This window comes from Theobroma cacao, chromosome 8 (genome assembly GCF_000208745.1).
Source record: "Theobroma cacao cultivar B97-61/B2 chromosome 8, Criollo_cocoa_genome_V2, whole genome shotgun sequence".
Lineage (NCBI taxonomy): Eukaryota > Viridiplantae > Streptophyta > Magnoliopsida > Malvales > Malvaceae > Theobroma > Theobroma cacao.
This window is the reverse complement of record NC_030857.1, coordinates 6,275,388-6,293,593: the sequence shown is the minus strand read 5'-3', so window position 1 is coordinate 6,293,593 and position 18,206 is coordinate 6,275,388. Positions and strand designations below refer to the sequence as shown.

General features: G+C 32.4%; 3 protein-coding genes across 3 annotated transcripts; 1 reads left to right on the top strand and 2 right to left on the bottom strand.

The window, feature by feature from the left end:
* On the bottom strand, positions 1,511-5,006 carry LOC18592311 (transmembrane emp24 domain-containing protein p24delta5). Its single transcript, XM_007018957.2, has 4 exons — positions 4,682-5,006; positions 2,739-2,951; positions 2,574-2,650; positions 1,511-2,006 (listed from the first exon to the last, which is right to left on the bottom strand). The coding sequence occupies exons 1-4, from the start codon at positions 4,904-4,906 to the stop codon at positions 1,862-1,864; spliced, it is 660 nt and encodes a 219-aa protein (XP_007019019.2). The 5' UTR covers positions 4,907-5,006; the 3' UTR covers positions 1,511-1,861.
* Positions 7,931-9,052, bottom strand: LOC18592309 (F-box protein CPR30). The gene has a single exon (XM_018125487.1). The coding sequence runs from the start codon at positions 9,050-9,052 to the stop codon at positions 7,931-7,933; it is 1,122 nt and encodes a 373-aa protein (XP_017980976.1).
* On the top strand, positions 10,505-16,073 carry LOC18592308 (aminoacylase-1). Its single transcript, XM_007018953.2, has 5 exons — positions 10,505-11,382; positions 11,477-11,614; positions 13,841-14,080; positions 14,160-14,321; positions 15,796-16,073. Exons 1-4 carry the CDS (start codon positions 10,570-10,572, stop codon positions 14,247-14,249), a joined length of 1,281 nt encoding a protein of 426 aa, XP_007019015.2. The 5' UTR covers positions 10,505-10,569; the 3' UTR covers positions 14,250-14,321; positions 15,796-16,073.

Below are 18,206 nucleotides of genomic sequence, written 5' to 3'. Positions count from 1 at the left end.
GTTCATGTAGAATAAGATGATATAAACAAAAAATAATATTAAATTGTAATTGATAAATATTAAATGAATTTATGTTCTAAATATTAAAAATTAACAATTATTATTTTCAAGTATTTTTTACTAAAATAAATAAAAATAAAAAAAACCCTTCAAATGTAAAAAAACAACGCAACTTTGACATAAGGTGTAAAAAAAAATTAATTCAATTGAGAATGACAACCAATTGATTTAATTAGTTATCCTATTTAAAACAGAATTTATAAAAAAAAATGATAATCCTATCAAAGATTATTAAATGTAAAATAAACTATTAAGAAATGAGAAAGTATATAACCTATACTATTAATAGATTAAAATAAACAGTTACAGAATATAAGGCAACAGTATAATGTAAAGATCCTATCAATATAAAATAGTTAGTAATTGTTAATATTATATGTTTTTTATATATAAAATGAATGACTAAAAGTTATCAAATTCAATTGATTTATTTATTCAATGATAATTGTGTACCATGTATATTGAGAAATGAGTAGACCTTTTTTATTTTTTTATTTTGTTTAATGAATTGGATGAATATTTATTAGAATTTAAACATTCATGTACAAAAAAGATGTCTACATACTATAAATTCAAGTTGATGCAGAATAAGAGAATATAGATGAAAAATAATATTAAATTGTAATTGATAAATATTAAATGAATCTATCTTCTAATCATTAAAANGGATTTTTTTATTTTTTTATTTTGTTTAATGCATTGGATGACTATTTATTGAAATTTAATCATTCATGTATAAAATAGATGTCTAAATACTATAGATTCAAGTTCATGCAGAATAAGAGAATATAGATGAAAAATAATATTAAATTTTAATTGATAAATATTAAATGAATTTATCTTCTAAGTATTAAAAGTTATAAATTATTATTTTTAAGTATTTTTTATTTAAAATAAATAAAAGTAAAAAAAACCCTTTCAAATGTCAAAAACAACTTATTTTTAGCATAAGGTGTAAAAAAAATTAATTTAATAGAAAACGAAAGGTCAAAAAAATAAAAATAAAATTATAATTGAAGGACACTTGTCATTCAATTAAAGATTCAATTAAAAAAAATTAAAAGAAATTGAAACACCCTACTTTTATATATATTATAGATATAGCTTTTTCGTATGACTAAAATCAAGTGAATTATGTTTCAATAAAGCTTAAAATTTTGACTGTTGAGATTTGAGGATAGAACATGGAAAACATCATAAATAAAGCAAACCATTGTTTGTTGGTCTATTATTTATATGATTGATGTCATTTTATATCTTCATTATGTTTTAAATTATTATTATGAAAAATATTTTTAAAATCTATATATTTGCTTAAATTTTACTCAACTGAATCGGGTTGATGTATAAAGGGATGGATGAAACATAATTATCATGGTTGGAATGAGTTTGTGCTTTTTATGACTAGTTTTTGTTTCCATTTTCCAGGTACAAAGAAGATCTCAGAGGAGGCATTCAACAAGAGTTTGCATTAGTCTATAAATCTGTATCCGAAATAGAGCTGGAGCTACAGCAATGATGGCAATCATTGCTTTAAACATGGATGCAGGGTCATGCTCCCAGCTTCCCCACAATCATGACATTTTCCTTTTTTTTCTCTCTCACTATTGCATTCAAAATTTGTCCATCTATGGAGATATTCCTCCACACCACCACCATCTTCACACTCAAATCAGAAGGAAATGAAAGAAGCCCTCTATGGTACAACAACAAGAATGAAGTGTAATCTATCTTTTTTTTTTTTTTTTTGGTTCTGTTCTTCAGACTTTGACAAGGATGTAGTGTATTTAAGTTTTAGAATCTAGATGAGCTTCTTCTTTAGAAAATAGCGCTTCAAGTACCATAGCTGGACAATTGAAACCACGATGCAGACACCAAGAGACATGATACTGAACCATGCCACTCTTGCATTTGTTCTTTCACTGACTTCCCTCATCTCTGCTTCTCTGTAGATATCCAGGAAATAAAGACAAATGTTATTATAAGTTCAAGTAACAACCAAACCACATTTTTGAATCATGTATTTTAAAGAGTATCATAAAATTCCCCTCCACAGAATATAATCGAAAGTCAAAACACATTCTCAAAGAGCTCTTTTGAAAAAATATGCGACTTAGGACCCTGCATAAGAGTAAGCAAGAACAAAGTTCAAGGGAAACAAACACCTCATTTATTTTTCCCAAATGAATCATCTTAGCAGCCAAGTCAAAAAACACCTCTACTTGTTTTTTGCTTCTAGCACTGCAGCCAAAATGATTTCTTTACTCTCATCATTGCACACTTCCAGATCTTTAGTCAAATTGTACTACTGTGTTAGTTGTTCTGGTGGTAAACCAATATCCTGCTTCCTTTTACATTTTATTTTTAATCTTCTTCCAATAAAAGCAGCAAGTTCAAGAATATTAAGGATGAGAACTGAAAGATAAGAAGAATTCAAGGATATGGACATCAAAACCCAAGAATTTCAAGGTGGAAAACCTCTGTCCAATATCAACGTAAGAAGAGAAGAGTACCTGTCCTTGAGATAGATTAGGTTACCATGGATGGCTTCCACTGCTCCTTGCAGTCTGCTTAGGACAAGTTCAACACCCTATAAAAAGCAAAATAATAATGCATATGGGTATAGAAACCAAGTCTCAATCGGAACTTCAGAAGAGAGGGTGCATCAAGGATATTACCTCTATCTTCTCTTTCTTTGCAACTGATTCCCAATCCTTGGCAGCAATTCCAATTTTCCAGTCAAGGCCCAGAGTTAGTTCAGCATCTTGTTGATGACTGCCATCCTTCCAGAAACAAGCCAGATAGTTGCCTGCCTCACTAGTTGTAAACGCAAACTGACCATGAGTTGCATTTTCATTGTGGTGAAGATTGTTTCCAAAAGGAGATGTTACCTAAAGGATGAGATATAAGACTGTAAGCTGAGTCTAAATTACATATATCTATACATGCATCATCTTTATAGTTGAAAGAACAAAATTTGTTCAAACTATTGACAGATGGAGTGACTTTTCGTAACAAATGCCGAACATATAAAATCAGTGATCTCAAGGCAAGGCACAAGGATAATCGTCTTCTTATTTTTCCCAAAACCATTGAGAAAAAGGTTTACTAGAAGAGCCATTTCATGTTTCTCTACCTATGTAATCCAAGGCTTCTTTGGCCCAGGAACAAAGTCTACTCTCTATTGCTATAGATGTTCTTCCACATCCTTATTTCAAAAACACAGCTAATACGAAATACCAGATAAGGGCACCTTCATTCTTTCCCCTACCCAGTTGAGGAATGCTCTCCAGGTTTGGTCATTCCTTTCATCCTTTGCCATCCATTCTTTTCACATATTGAATTCTAACAACTTCAAACAGAGCCAGACCAAACATCTAGCACTCTTCTGATTTTATCACACTAGTATTAAACTTGAGATTTGGCTTCTCAAAAGTAAAGGTAGACTAGCAAATATGAAGCTATTATATACTAGGGTCAGATAATTAACTGTCAAGCAGACTTATCAAACAACTACACTACTTAAGACAACTATTTTCAAGAAAAAGAGGGACTATTTTCAAACAAGAAAGTAGTTCAGTAACACAAAGAAGTATCAAATGCAACAGAAACCTCGATGTTATACCAATCAATTGTATTTTATTTTTTCCATTCCTATAAGCCTATAACTTTACCAAACAAAAAAATTGTCCTTTGCCCCACAAGATTTTTCCACAGAAGGCTGTAAAGGCCCCAAAAAATAATGAAGGTTAAATTTCTCCTGCATATTAAGAAACTATAGGAAATCGAAAGGGGTGAGGGGAGAAAGAGAGGTGGTAATGAACTTTAAAAGTGTAATATCTCACAATCCAAGAAAGGTCCACATTCCTCGAGCCTCCCAAATACTTGAGCTGCCATAAACCGGCTTTGACTGAACAATAAGCAGCTCAACTACTCCATTCTCTCATTTCAACTACTCCATTATCTCATTTCATACAGGACTTCTCCACCACTACAATGCCTCTTAGACAAATTCTAACTGCCAAACTTATTTTGTCATCATTTCTTTGATTTCAACCATATTTACAAAAATACTTTAAACCGTCCTTGAGTATCAGAGAGCAGATTCCTATTCTTACTTGGCCAAAAAATCTCCCATTCATAGGAAAAAGGGAGATCATGATTTTCTCTTGGCTATGGCTTGCCCTGGAGTAAGATACAAGTTCTAGACACCCTTGACACTTACCAAACGATGTAATCTAGATTCTAGACAACAGTGGCAGAATCAAATTCATGATAGACCAAGTCATAAATACCTATAGAAGAAAAGCTGAATATTAAAAAAAAAAGAGCAGAACCAATATTTTCTCCAAAGCTAAAACAAACAGAACAAAGCAACTTAATCACTGTCATGCAAACTTCACAGAACCTTCAATAATAAATATCTCACGCAGATAGATAAGCAGAATTGAACATTAAAACCATCAAAAGCTCACATCCCAACAAAATAACCATTTAAACCAAATAAACAGACAAAAAAATTTGAGAAGGAAAAAAAAAGAAAAACCCTGATGAACCCAGATGGAGATTTTAGTAGTTAGTAATAAAAATGATCAAAAAAAAGGGAAAAGAAAAGAGATACCCGGGCAGAGACGGTGGGGACGTGATCAGGGTTGTTTTCATCGATGACGTTGTAGTCTGCTAAAACGACAACGTTGCTTTGGATCTCCTCCGAAACACACTTGGTTCCTGAACTTGGAATCGTTAACCATATAGCTTCCACAACTGGCAAAATATTACTGTTACTCGTTAAACATAGTACCAAGATTATTGGCAACAACGACACCGCACGACCACCGAAAAACATGCCTTTGGCTTTGGTTATCGTTCCTTCCCGTTCGTCTCTCTTCTCTTTCTTTCTTTTCTCTGGGTTATTACCTTTTTACTTTATTAGTCATATGGTTGTTGGGTTTGATGGCTAGTCGTCAAACAGTGGAGACCACGCGCCGTGAGCTGGGAGTGGAGTTTTGGTGCCTGGGTGGAGGGAAAGGTCGTTGCTTTGACGCAAGAGATCGAGTGATCGTCCAATCATGTTCGAGCCGAGGAATCCTAGTAGGGATGGAAGTGCAATATCGAAGTCCCCGCCCACGCGCTGCTTGTCTTATTTCTTAATCACTAATCCTCCTTTTTTTTTCTTTTTTATTAAATTTAGAAATTTAATCTTGATGCATCATAATTGCTCAGAATTAGTAATTAATAATAAAAGTTTAAATAAGGGGAATTCAATTTTAATAAATTTTATTTTATTTTTTGTGACTTAAGTTAGAGTTTATTATTATGGTCAAGAAATGAGTAACTATAGGATGCCATTTGATGGAAGTAATATTACAAATTTGTATTTTGAATATTGGACAACAAGTTTGTTAATTTGTTTAACTAATGTAAAATTAAGAATAATATGAATGTGTGGCTCTAATTTGGAAGTTTTCATCTTAGAGTCTCAAACAAAATATGTTACTATAAAGAGGTGTACAATTTTGACTGATATTCCTTTTTTTTTTAACTAAATTTGATTGATATTAAATTCTTATGAAAGATAATGTGTATTTTAAATACAATATTTTCGTTTGCCTTCAAATATAAGGATAATTTTATAAAATTAATATTATATTTCCGTTTAAAGTGTTTTCAAACCAAATATTATAATTTTTCTAAAATTTTAATAAATATATATTTATATATATCAAACCTTGTAATGTTATTTTTCTGACAATCATCTTTCTAGTAATTACATTCTTAGTAATTTCAATTTTAAGAATCACTAAAACCAAAACAATCATAATGTTGACTCTTTGGAAATACTTTGGAAGGCATATCACATAAGTTTTAAGAGTTTGACTGTATTTAACATATGTAAGTTTACTATAAAACCATAAATTAGTAATTTTTTTTTGAAAAGTCGTAAATTAACATTTAAATGAAAAAAAGATGTTCTTCTTATATTCTTTTTATTAGCGGAAAAAAAGTTAAACGAAGATTGATTAGCAATTAGTTCCAACAATACATGGTTATTATTTGCATGGATTATATTTAAACTTATTTTCTCAGTTATTTATTTTATTTTTCAGTTATTTAATCTCTTATAAAATTCTTTCATTTATGTTATTCTCTTATAGAGTATAATATAATCCAATAATATGACATAATTTTTTATTAAAAAAATAAATTAACCAACAAATTAAATAAATTAACAAATCAATATAAAATTAGATGAATATCACTGGGGGTAGAACTTGAACTTGAATTAAAAATTTTTAAAAACTTCTTCTTACCATTAAAATAAAGTTTTATTACCAAAATCTTTCATCGTTACATTGCCAAATACCTACGATAACATCTATAATATATATAAAAGTAAGATGTTTCAATTTTTTTCAATTGAGTCTTCAATTGAATAACAAGTGTTATTCAATTAGAACTCTTTTTTATTTTTTTAACCATTCGTTTTCTATTGAATTAATTTTTTTTACATCTTATGTCAAAAATAAGTTGTTTTTATCATTTGAAGGGTTTTTTTTTGTTTTTTTACTTTTATTTATATAATAATATATATAAAAGTAGGATATTTCAATTTTTTTCAATTGAGTTTTCGATTGAATGATAAGTGTCATTCAATTAGAACACTTTTTTATTTTTTTGACCTTTCGTTTTCTATTGAATTAATTTTTTTTACATTTTATGTCAAAAATAAGTTGTTTTTGACATTTGAAGGATTTTTTTTTATTTTAATAAAAAATACTTGCAAATAATAATTTCTAACTTTTAATGCTTAGAATATAGATTCATTTAATATTTATTAATTATAATTTAATATTATTTTTTATCTATATTCTCTTATTCTACATGAACTTGAATCAATAGTATATAAATATATCTTTTATACATAAATGTTTAAATTTCAATAAATATCCATCCAATTCATTAGATAAAAGTAGGATAATTGATTGGGTCAATTGATTGACATCTGTCATTCTTAATTAAATTAATTTTTTTTACATCTTACGTAAAAACTACATTGTTTTTTACATTTGAAGGGTTTTTTTTCCTTTTTACTTTTATTTATTTTAGTAAAAAATATTTGAAGACAATAATTTCTAACTTTTAATGTTTATAAGATAGATTCATTTAATATTTATCAATTGTAATTTAATATTATTTTTTATCTATATTCTCTTATTCTGCATCAATTTGAATCTATAGTATATAGACACATCTTTTGTACATGAATGTTTAAATTCTAATAAACATCCATCCAATTCGTTGAACAAAATAAAAAAAATCAAAAAAGCCTACTCATTTCTCAATATACATGGCACACAGTCATCATTGAATAAATAAATCAATTGAATTTGATAACCTTTAGCTATTCAATTTATATATAAAAGATATATAATACTAAAAATTAGTAACTATTTTATATTGATAAGATCTTTATATTATTCGGTTCCTTTATATTGTATAACTGTTTATCTTAATCTGTCAATAGTATATGTTATATACTCTCTCATTTCTTAATATTTTACTGTTTTATAATCATATATGTAGGTGCAAATTTTCGGTAATTGAAACAGAACAAATAATTATTTTCAATTAATATCAGTTTATTTTTTCATCTATCAGTAAAAACCGGACATTCATGCAGTTGACTAATACAATATTACTTTCTCTACAAACACTTTTAAAGGTAGCAAATTGAAATCCACTCTAACATAATCAATATTTTCTATGATATTTTCCGTAGCGTAGCTACGGGTACCATCCTAGTGTAGATAAAAGAACAAAAATCTTGCACCAAAATTCCATCTTCTTCTTCTCCAATCTTTAATTTTGTTTATGCTTTAATTGATTCACCAAGTTGAACGAGGCTTTCCACACAAATCTCCACAAGGAAGGTTTTAACATTGTTCAACTGAAGAAGGTCGACCTCCTCGAACTGATTCTCTTTTAGGTCATACCATAAAAAAGATAAACCATCGTGGTGTAGTAGCAGTCGGTCACCGGTTCTTGAATAAGCCAAAGGCCTCAAAGGGTATACATGAGGCGCCGAAGATATACTTCCTTGGAAACTATGCAGTATTGTCCAGGACTCTTTCACCCCATAATCCTTCATCACCCATATATTAACTTCGTTGTTGAAACAAGTCGTAATTGTACAAAGACATCCTTGTAAAGCCCTCGGAACCACGCTATATGCATTGCGTTCCATGTTGTCGACCAGCTCTATTTGCCGATATTTCTCAGTTGCAACATCAAAGGCAATGATGCTGCTGGGACATTCCCATTCTCTTTCTTCAACTGCAAGCCAGTGTAAAGCCCCACAAACAAATGTACCTGTTACTGAACGATTACGAAAGTAATAAGGGATTTCTTCACCCTTTCTCCATGTATTTGTTTTTAAACTGTAAACTTTTACTTCACTAATTATAAGTGTATGATTTACTGAGTCAACCTCTTGCGCAACCCTTACTATCTTGTAATCATCATTGATCGAGTCATGCCCGAAACCATAGAAGTACCAAATCTCCCCCCGTATGCTTGTTACTTTCAGTGACTCATCCGGTAAGACTTTGTAATCCCTTGTCGAGATGTTCCACAACACAATTATCCTATACCTTCTATTGATTAAATAAAGTAATCCGTTGCATGAACCAAAAACTTGGATATCTCCATAATCATCATCAGCACCACATCCACTAAGATGCTTCAATGGGTGATTGATTGCTTTGAGGTTTTGGAAATTGATGGAATCAAAATCAACAGAGATGAGTTTACCGGATTCTACTTCTTTAAATATGATGTTGCGATTATACTTGTTGGTTTGCATAGATTGAGAGAGATGGAGTTTGATGAAATAGGGCTCGTTGATGAACGAACACCATTCCTTTGACACGCTCTTGAAACGAAGAAGACTCTTGACGGGAAGGAGACTCAATATGCTGCTCACTGCATCCATGGGAATTATATGGTTTGACATGATTGTCAATAATTTTCCAAGGGCTGCGTACAAAGAATATACAGCACAAGATTTTAATTACTTCTATATGTATACTTTTTTTTAGCTAAATCCTATAAGGAATAGGAGATGCAGTCAGATTAGGTGTGGAAGACTATGTTTATATACTTTCTTTAACTAAACCCTATAGGAGCAGGAGATCTAGCTTGATTTGGTGTTGAAGACTCATTAGACCTAAATTAATAATACTCTTATCTACTATATATATCAAATTAACCGCCTTTATTCTGTTAATTGTCATGAACTTCAATTTAATTATTTGCCAGACACTTTGATTTGCCCCCTTTCTTTAAATTTATTTTTATTATAAGATATCACAATTAATCATGGATATTGTTCTTCTTTAAATTTCATACAAATAATTGTTTCAGAAAAAATATTCCTACAATTAATATCAAATAGTTTTCATTCTCTTATTTTCTATTATCCTTACCTCCAAAATTTTCTTTATTCTTTTTTAAAAGATCTCATGTTAAAGATTCTCATACTTTTTTTAATCTTCACTATAACAATTACTATTATTGACAGAGCTAAGTGGTCGGCGACAATCAATTTTTAATTTTTGATTTTTTTATTATTATATATGTAAAACTTAATATATATCCTTTAATCATTCTTAGTATATAATCTTAATTCGACACATTTATTCCTCTAATGTAAAGTATTCCCGACAATTTTCTTACAACAGATCAAAAGTATGTAAGTAGTGCAATTGAGAAACAAGATTTATACCGAAATCATGGAACAATAATGACAAGTGAGATTTTACGTTAGAAGAGAAGTGCATGTGTTGTACACCAATACTAGTAAGTAGTAACTTTCCTCTTTAGTCGCAAGTAGGGATGTCAACGGGTTGGGTATCTTATAATTTTGAGATGCCTGAACCCTAACTTTATAAATAATTAACTACCTTAACCCTATTACATTTTTACTACCCTGTAATTACTTTAACCCGTTTAAAAACTCGATTAGATTAAAAAATTATTAAAATTTTTTTCATAAGTATCCAATTATTTGAATTTGTATACATATACAATAATATTTTTTTACGTATTTCATAATATTAAATACTAATTAAATTAATAAAAAAATATAATTATATTCCTTTATAATATTATGATATGATATTTATATTATTTAAACATAATTAATAATCTAATAAATTTTTATTTATATTTATTCATATCATTAGATTAGTTATTTAACTAACTATATTTTAAATACATTATTTTGTCAATATATAGCAAAGGGAATTTCTTGTCTGAATGGTGGAGAAATTAAGTGCTTTCCTGCTTTGCCTGGGTTCGAATCCTGAAACAGCAATTGTATTCAACTATTGTAAACGGGTTCGGGTAACGGATCCCTAGTCGCAAACAGAACTCCAAAGTCTTTGGTCCTCTCCTTTGACCATCTCTTGAAGCTGACTCGTCGTCACGCCACTGTTTCACTGCCCAACCATGCCGATCATTTTTTTCTTCCTCCTCTTCTTCTCAGTTCATTCCCAAGAAGACACTCCCATAGCTCGCTTCCGACGTTACCTTCAATTCAACACAGCTCATCCCAACCCAAACTACGCCGACCCAATCTCTTTCCTGGTCTCCCAAGCCAACTCCATAGGCCTCCAATCCCAAACCCTCGAATTGACCCCTTCGAAACCAGTTCTCCTTCTAACATGGCCTGCCTCCGACCCTTCTCTTCATTCCGTCCTCTTCAACTCCCACCTCGACTCCGTCCCAGCCGAACCGTCCAAATGGTCCCACCCTCCTTTCGCCGCCACTCTCACCCCTGACGGTAAAATTTACGCGCGTGGTGCTCAAGACGACAAATGCATCGCCATGCAATACTTAGAAGCGATACGCAACCTCAAGGCTAGAGGGTTTATTCCTTTACGAACTGTTCATATTTCTTATGTTCCTGATGAAGAGATTGGAGGGTTTGATGGGAGTGCTAAATTTGTTACGTCCAGGGAGTTTGAAGATTTGAATGTTGGGTTCGTTTTAGATGAAGGGCAGGCTTCGACTGGTGACGAGTTTAGAGTGTTTTACGCTGATAGGTCACCTTGGGGACTTAAAATAAAGGCTAGTGGAGCTCCAGGACATGGTTCCAGGATGTATGATAATGGGGCAATGGAGAATCTGATGAAGAGTGTGGAAGTTATTACTAAGTTTAGAGAGAGTCAGTTTGATGTTATTAAAGCTGGGGAAGCTATGAATTCTGAGGTGGTTTCGGTTAATCCTGTTTATTTGAAGGCTGGGATACCCTCCCCAAGTGTGAGTTAGTTTCTGATATTTGTGTGTTTGATACAGTAAATGCTAATGTAGATTTTTCGATGGTGTTGATAATGGGGGGATTTTTTGTGTGTAGGGATTTGTGATGAATGTGCAACCTTCAGAGGCAGAGGCAGGTTTTGATCTTAGGTTGCCTCCTACGGTTGATCCGGATCTTATTAAGAGAAGAATTGCTGAAGAATGGGGGCCCGCCAGAAGGAATATGACATATGAGGTAAAGGGTAATTTTCAGTACATATTTGTGGTTGTATTAATTTATTGATGGTTTGCAGCTATGGTGTTGATTTAAGCAATTAGTAGTTAATTGTTTCAGCTTATCAAAAAAAATATATAGTTGATTGTTTCAATTGGAATCAATTCTATGTGCATCTGTTGACATTTGTTTGTTTCTAAAGTACTGCATGGTTTCTTTTGCAATTGGTGGTTATTGTGCTTTCATGATATGCCCAGATGAAGTTATGCTGCTACTTGATCATCTATTGTTTTAATTTTCCATAATTGAAGGGAGCATTAAGAGATATACAGAATGATTGTGGTTTTATATTTTTTCAAGAAGTCTGATTATCTGAGTTATTCTCGTAAATCTGTCCATGGCAACTGGCAACTTACTGTAATAGAATTCATAGAAGCCAGGCTTTAAGATAATGCAGAGTAATCAATCCATTTGTTAATGATTCCTGCATTTTAAAGAAAGTCTGTCTAGCATTATATCTGTGGCCTGTTTGTTAGGATGAACTTTCTAAGGCAGGCTGTGATTTTGGTAATTTAGAATGCCCGGAGATTTTGTAAACAATGGCTTCTTCTTTGTTAACAGCACTTGAAATGAGTTACTGAATCCTAACTTATTTAATATTGGCATGTAAATCCAACAATATTAATGCAATGTTAAAGCCTGGCACTCAAATAACCTATACAATGTGATCAATCATATTCTTCGCTGCTACTTCAGATGCTATTTCTGTACTCAGCTAGTAACATATATCTTGCCCCATGCTTGGTTCATCATTTATACATCTGCAAATGTTTCCTTTCATTCATCATCCCTGGAGTGGTTAGTCTTCATACATATTTTGTGAAATTCTGATGAATATAGGCACTGCTAGTACTCACCTTTCTAGCTATAGCAGAGCAAAGCTTTTATTCCTAAAAAATTAGAAAAAACCTAAGAGAATTGTGAAATAGCAATAAAAAGGGTTTGTCCAGTATTTACTCCTGATGGGTGAAAATTATACCATTGCAGTCTTGAAACAGGAGTATGGACAATCATGCTGATAAGAATCAGTTACATCTTACTTGCAAAATTAAACCCTCTTGTTGCATTTTGACTTATGTTTTGCTTTCAAATTTATTCTGACAATGGTTTTGACTGTTGATTGTCAGTTCAAGATGCATTGTGCTTTCGTATTTCTTGATTCTAAAAGCCTGCAATGTTTTGTACTTTGGCTTGCTTACCTAGTCAATATGCATGTGCAATGACTTGTTTTAGAGTGCTGGTAATAACAGGTTTAACGGTAGTTGTATATGCAAAGTCAGCATACTATTTTGTTGTCTCTGTAACATCTAAATATATATAATATGGAGAGCCCTCATTTTGCAGAGATGATAGATCCTATGGTGTGACCTGTTCTGTTCAATGTTCAGTGCCTTAGTATATGCTTGTTCAATTGGCAGTTCAATAGAAGTTTTTTCTACTTGTGCTTATCAGCAGATTAGTTGGGACTTCGTTATATCCTTGGCTTCATTGCAAAAAGTTAGTTGAGTGTTGACAGATCACCTGTAAAACCTTTTGAGATCAACACTAAGAGTTAATGACCAACAAAATAAAAGTGTTAACAAGTAAGATCTTCTATCTACTGTCATTGTTATTCTTGTCAAATATTCTTGATTGGTGATAATGTCATCTCATTTTAGTTGATGCTTAAAATGGATAGGAAACATCGGTAAAATTTGTAGGAAACCAAATTCAGTGTGTGATAAGTGGTTTTTAGTGTGCTTCGTTCTTCATATTAATTGATGTTGCCCCGCATCTATTTTCTTTAAGAAACTTCCATTTTTAACCTGGTCTAACTGGAAGAGCCAAGAGTTAAGCCTTCATGTGGCTATTGCTTTCATCAATTTTCATTGAAATTTTTTAACCTTGTCTAGCGGGACGAGCCTAGTATTACACTGCATGAAACTATCACTCAAGAGTAAGGAGGCTGGTCCTTGTTTTGTCATGAGGAATAATCATTTCCTATTAGGTTAGGGGGGTTACCTCCAATTGGGAACAGCAGGCATAACTGGAGGACGGCTAAGGTGCACAAGTTTATGTATTGGTGGCCCAAAATTCTGTTATGGATACAGAGATGATGAGTGATGCTGTTTGCTATTAATAAAGTTTCAAGTTTACACTGCCGACCATTCTGAAGCTAATTAAACTGAATATGTTCTGATTTGGCAGATAATTGAGAAAGGGCCAATAAGAGATTACATGGGCCGCCCTTTAATGACAGTGACAAACAATTCAAATCCCTGGTGGCCTGTCTTCAAGCAAGCTATTGAGGCAGTTGGAGGAAAACTTTCAAGGCCTGAAATTTTAGCTTCAACAACTGATGCACGATTCATGAGAGAAAGAGGAATTCCTACTCTTGGTTTCTCTCCAATGACAAACACTCCCATCTTGTTGCATGACCATAATGAGGTTGGACAAATTGCCAGCATATTATCTTATTTCTTACTATTAAGCATCATTATTTCTCATACTTGCTCCTGTCTTGCAGTTCCTGAAAGATACTGTGTACTTGAGAGGAATTGAAGTCTACGAATCTATAATAAGTTCTCTGAGTTCCTTTAAGGGAAAATCTCATTAGATGCCTTCAACTGCTTAATTAGTGGTAGACATTTACCATTTGCTGAACTCAACATGGTTGCAGTGTAATATGGTATGATCAACCATTGTCTTCTTGCTGTTTTTTTGCAATACTTCTAACAATATATATTCTTTTTGTTCACAACAGTATCTCATGTTGCATGTTGCTATGTACATTGCACAAAATCATAGTTTAATTTCTCTAATATAGACCGGCAAACTATAATCTTACCCATATAAAGCAATTAGTAAAGATTCATGTGAGCACTACCAATCTAGATTTGATATTCCAAATGCCTAGTTTGTACTTTTGTAATCTTGAAACAAGATGTACATGATGTTGTTGAATGGTCAAAATTTAATATAGCATGAATCTCATCGTAGAATCTATTACGCACATGGACAGCTATTTTTTGGTCATTGTGGTTGCTGTTGGAATGCTGTAGGTGCAGGAGTTTGGTTGTTATACTCTGTCTTACCATCTTTAATAAGTGAGGGTTATGTTGGTTGTTTAATGTGTGGAGTACATATGTGTTCTGCCTGAGTTAAGCAATTGTTGGAATCGATATATGTTCTATTTGAGTTATAAAATGTATTTAATATTGATTATATATGAGGTCTCCTGCATATAAACTCATACACCCTGAATTTAAAATTTGATGTGCACACCTACATGCTTTTTGGGTGCATACTACAAATAAAATCTTCTAACACGTGCTTTGGATAAAACCATTTTTCTTCTTCTTTTCCGAGGAAGAAGCAGCATATTTTGTAGAGAATTAGGATACTCCTAGCTTGCATTTTGTGCATAATACATTGTTGGTCTTTAAGATTACATGTTTGGTAGGAAGGATTTAAAAGTGGAGATGCGGAGAGCTAAGGAGTTACAAAAGTAGAAGAGAGAAAACTGATCTAATGATTCCAATGATCAACGTGCTTGTGATGTAGGACATAGGAGAAATAGAATAGGCCACGAGAATGAAGAGAGAGAAAAGAGGAAAGTCAGACGGAAAAGTGGAAGAAACAGAGGAATTAGTGGGGGGAAATAGCCAGAATGAGATGGGAGGGGAGAGGGTCAAATCCTAATTCTCTATCTTAATTTTTCTTATCTCCATAACTGAAAGCCACTGGAAATTGAAGAAACATTGGTTTTTTTAGATTACTTTCTAATGCTAGTCCTCAATAAACAAAAATAACATAGTTATCCTAAAGATAGAGGTAAATTACAATTGAGCCCATGAAACATAAAATAAGTAAATAAATTCTTAAAATATTTCCTCTGTTCTGGATCATCTTCTCTTGCATTAGCTTAGAAAAGGATTAAAAAACGATTCTAACTTAGATATTTGTATGGTTGATAGTTTGTAATTTCAATTTCATCTCTTGTCTATGTGGATTACATTTCAATTAGAATCTGTATGTTGGCAATCCGTGACTAGGGTCGAATTTCAAGTTGAGCCATTCTGAGTTTGAATAATTTTCGTTCTCCTGTGTGTTGGTTTCATAGTATTAGAAATTGGACTCATTTCAGGGTTGAAATGCTTCAGGTTTCAGGTTATTGACTTCTGCACCAATTCAGATGGAGACAAGTTGGATTTTGAACAAGTCAAGTGCTTTTCCCATCATGTAATTTCCAAAAGCTTTATGAGCATTGAAAGGACACTGAATGAGCTCTGCGCGTATTCAATAAGAGAGGAAAAATTGAACGAATTTATGAGCCACCGAATAACCCATTTTGTTTAGAAATGTACTTTCAGAACACTGTATTATGCACCAATCTGAACTGATTTTCAAAGCACTGAATCATGCAGTGGAGTTAAGTATAGTTCAGTGAAGGGGAATTCAAGGCAAAGACAAGTTAGAGGTTCAACTCTTAAAAGAAAATCATATATAACGTGGCTAGATAACATTTTACATGCCAAAAGGTTTTGTCCATTTAATCTGTCTCTGTCTGCATGGTTGGAATAACTAAACAACACAATGGTACCTGTCAATGCATTGATCATTCATGACTTTCTGAAGGTATTGGTGTATTAAAAAGTCTGCACTCGTAATGAAGTCTTAAGTTTGAAGGGCAATTTACAAATGTAGGGTACTGACTTTGGGTTGCACACCTGAATAAAACTACAACCACCAATCTTTTGTAGGTTGAATTGTTGATGTTAACAACTTCATGCCCCACTTGAAAAGCTTATGGAAAAAATCAAAGAGCATTAGGGACATTTCTCACACCGGTAGGCTAGGTCGAAGCAATAGGAACATTTATGACAATAGTTAAATCGTAATTCAAGAAAATTGCATTTCACAACAGTCACCTTTGACTGCAGAGACGAAAAGATGAAGTAAAGGGCCTATGGTCCAGAAAATGAGAAACCAAAAGCTAATTTCTGCTTTCTTATTCATGTTCAATCAATAAACTAAGATTTTTGGGGATCAATAGTTCAAATCAATATTACCCTTTGTATAATTAATAATTAATAATAATAATAATAAATTGCAGTATTGTCCCACCAGATCAACGATTGTGTTCATCATTTATAAAACAGAGCAAGTAGATTGGCCTTCTGTCATACAAATTAGTAATCATAAAATTTCAGGGCTATCTACCACAACTAATTATTATGAAGCACAAAATTTTCTTGAATTACAATTAAGTGGAAATGTTGAATGCATTTCTCAAAACAAACTATAGGCAGCAATTTCAAGCTGGAAGATATAAACTAATCATTACATTTTCAAGCTGTAAAACTACAAATATCAACTAATCAGACCTGCTACATCAGTGTGTTCCAGCTAAAACAATACCTCATCTTACTAATGAGACAGCTTAAGGGATAATCATCAACATGCTGATCTCTTATAGCTAGATTCTATGTTCTGCAAAAGGATTAATCAACACTGGAAATTTTTAAAAGTTTAAAAAAGGAAAAAAAAAAAACAAATATGGCATTCTTAGCACAACTCAAGTTGATAAAAAAGAATAGGATAATTAGTAAAATAAATAGTTAATTTGGTCAATGTCCTGGATGTAATGCACTTGATTATGAAAGGATAAACTAAATTAGTTAAAAAGGAAAGCATCTATTCATTTCGTGAATGAATACTGTGCTCTCGTCAAGTCTCATCTTGTTACTAGTTGGAGTTTCTCCCTGGGCTCTTTTCCTAGCTTGGCTTCTTCAATTTTCCATACAATGACCAGTTTCTTTATTATTATAATAATTAAAAAATGGATACATCTCTCTGGCAAACATACAAGGGGTTGAACGCTTGTTACAGGAAAAACAGAGTTCTCTGCAGCATGGGGGCAGTCAAAACTTTCAAGGTCTTGCTGCTCTATCAATGGGATGCAGCTGTATTAACTCTTATCACATTTTCCATTTTTTCTATACAATTTGCCCGTATTTATGATGCAAATAGAAGTTGTTGAACTGCATATTTTTCAGTAAATATAAAATAAAGATATCTACACATCCCATGAAGGGTTTTGTTCTCCAGCTTTCAAGTCAACATCTCCCTTACCCCATGGATTGTTTATTAATTACACAGACTAAAGAAACGACGTATCTAGTATAAGCGTTACGTAAGCCATCACTCTGGATATGGTGGTTGTTGTAGACTTGATAATGATACCTTCATGAAACCTTATTTTCCAGGAAGTTTCTCTATCCTCTTATCAAAAGAAAAGGAAGGATTCGATTCTTTCCAAGGCCCTAACCCACATGGATCCTGCCTCTCTATCATCCAACATACTTCAACCTTTGAAAACCTTCTTCGCACTTTCGCCCATCCTCCCCCTTATCCCATTCACTCCCATTTCAATATTCATAGAAAGTGACTGTGATCTACGATTACTGCCAATTTGGTCCTACTTCCAGTTGGCTAAGGCTCAAGTCCTTTTTAATGCAGATTTCATTATTTCCTTGTCACCTTCCTCGATGCATCCGGTACGGAAAGGTTA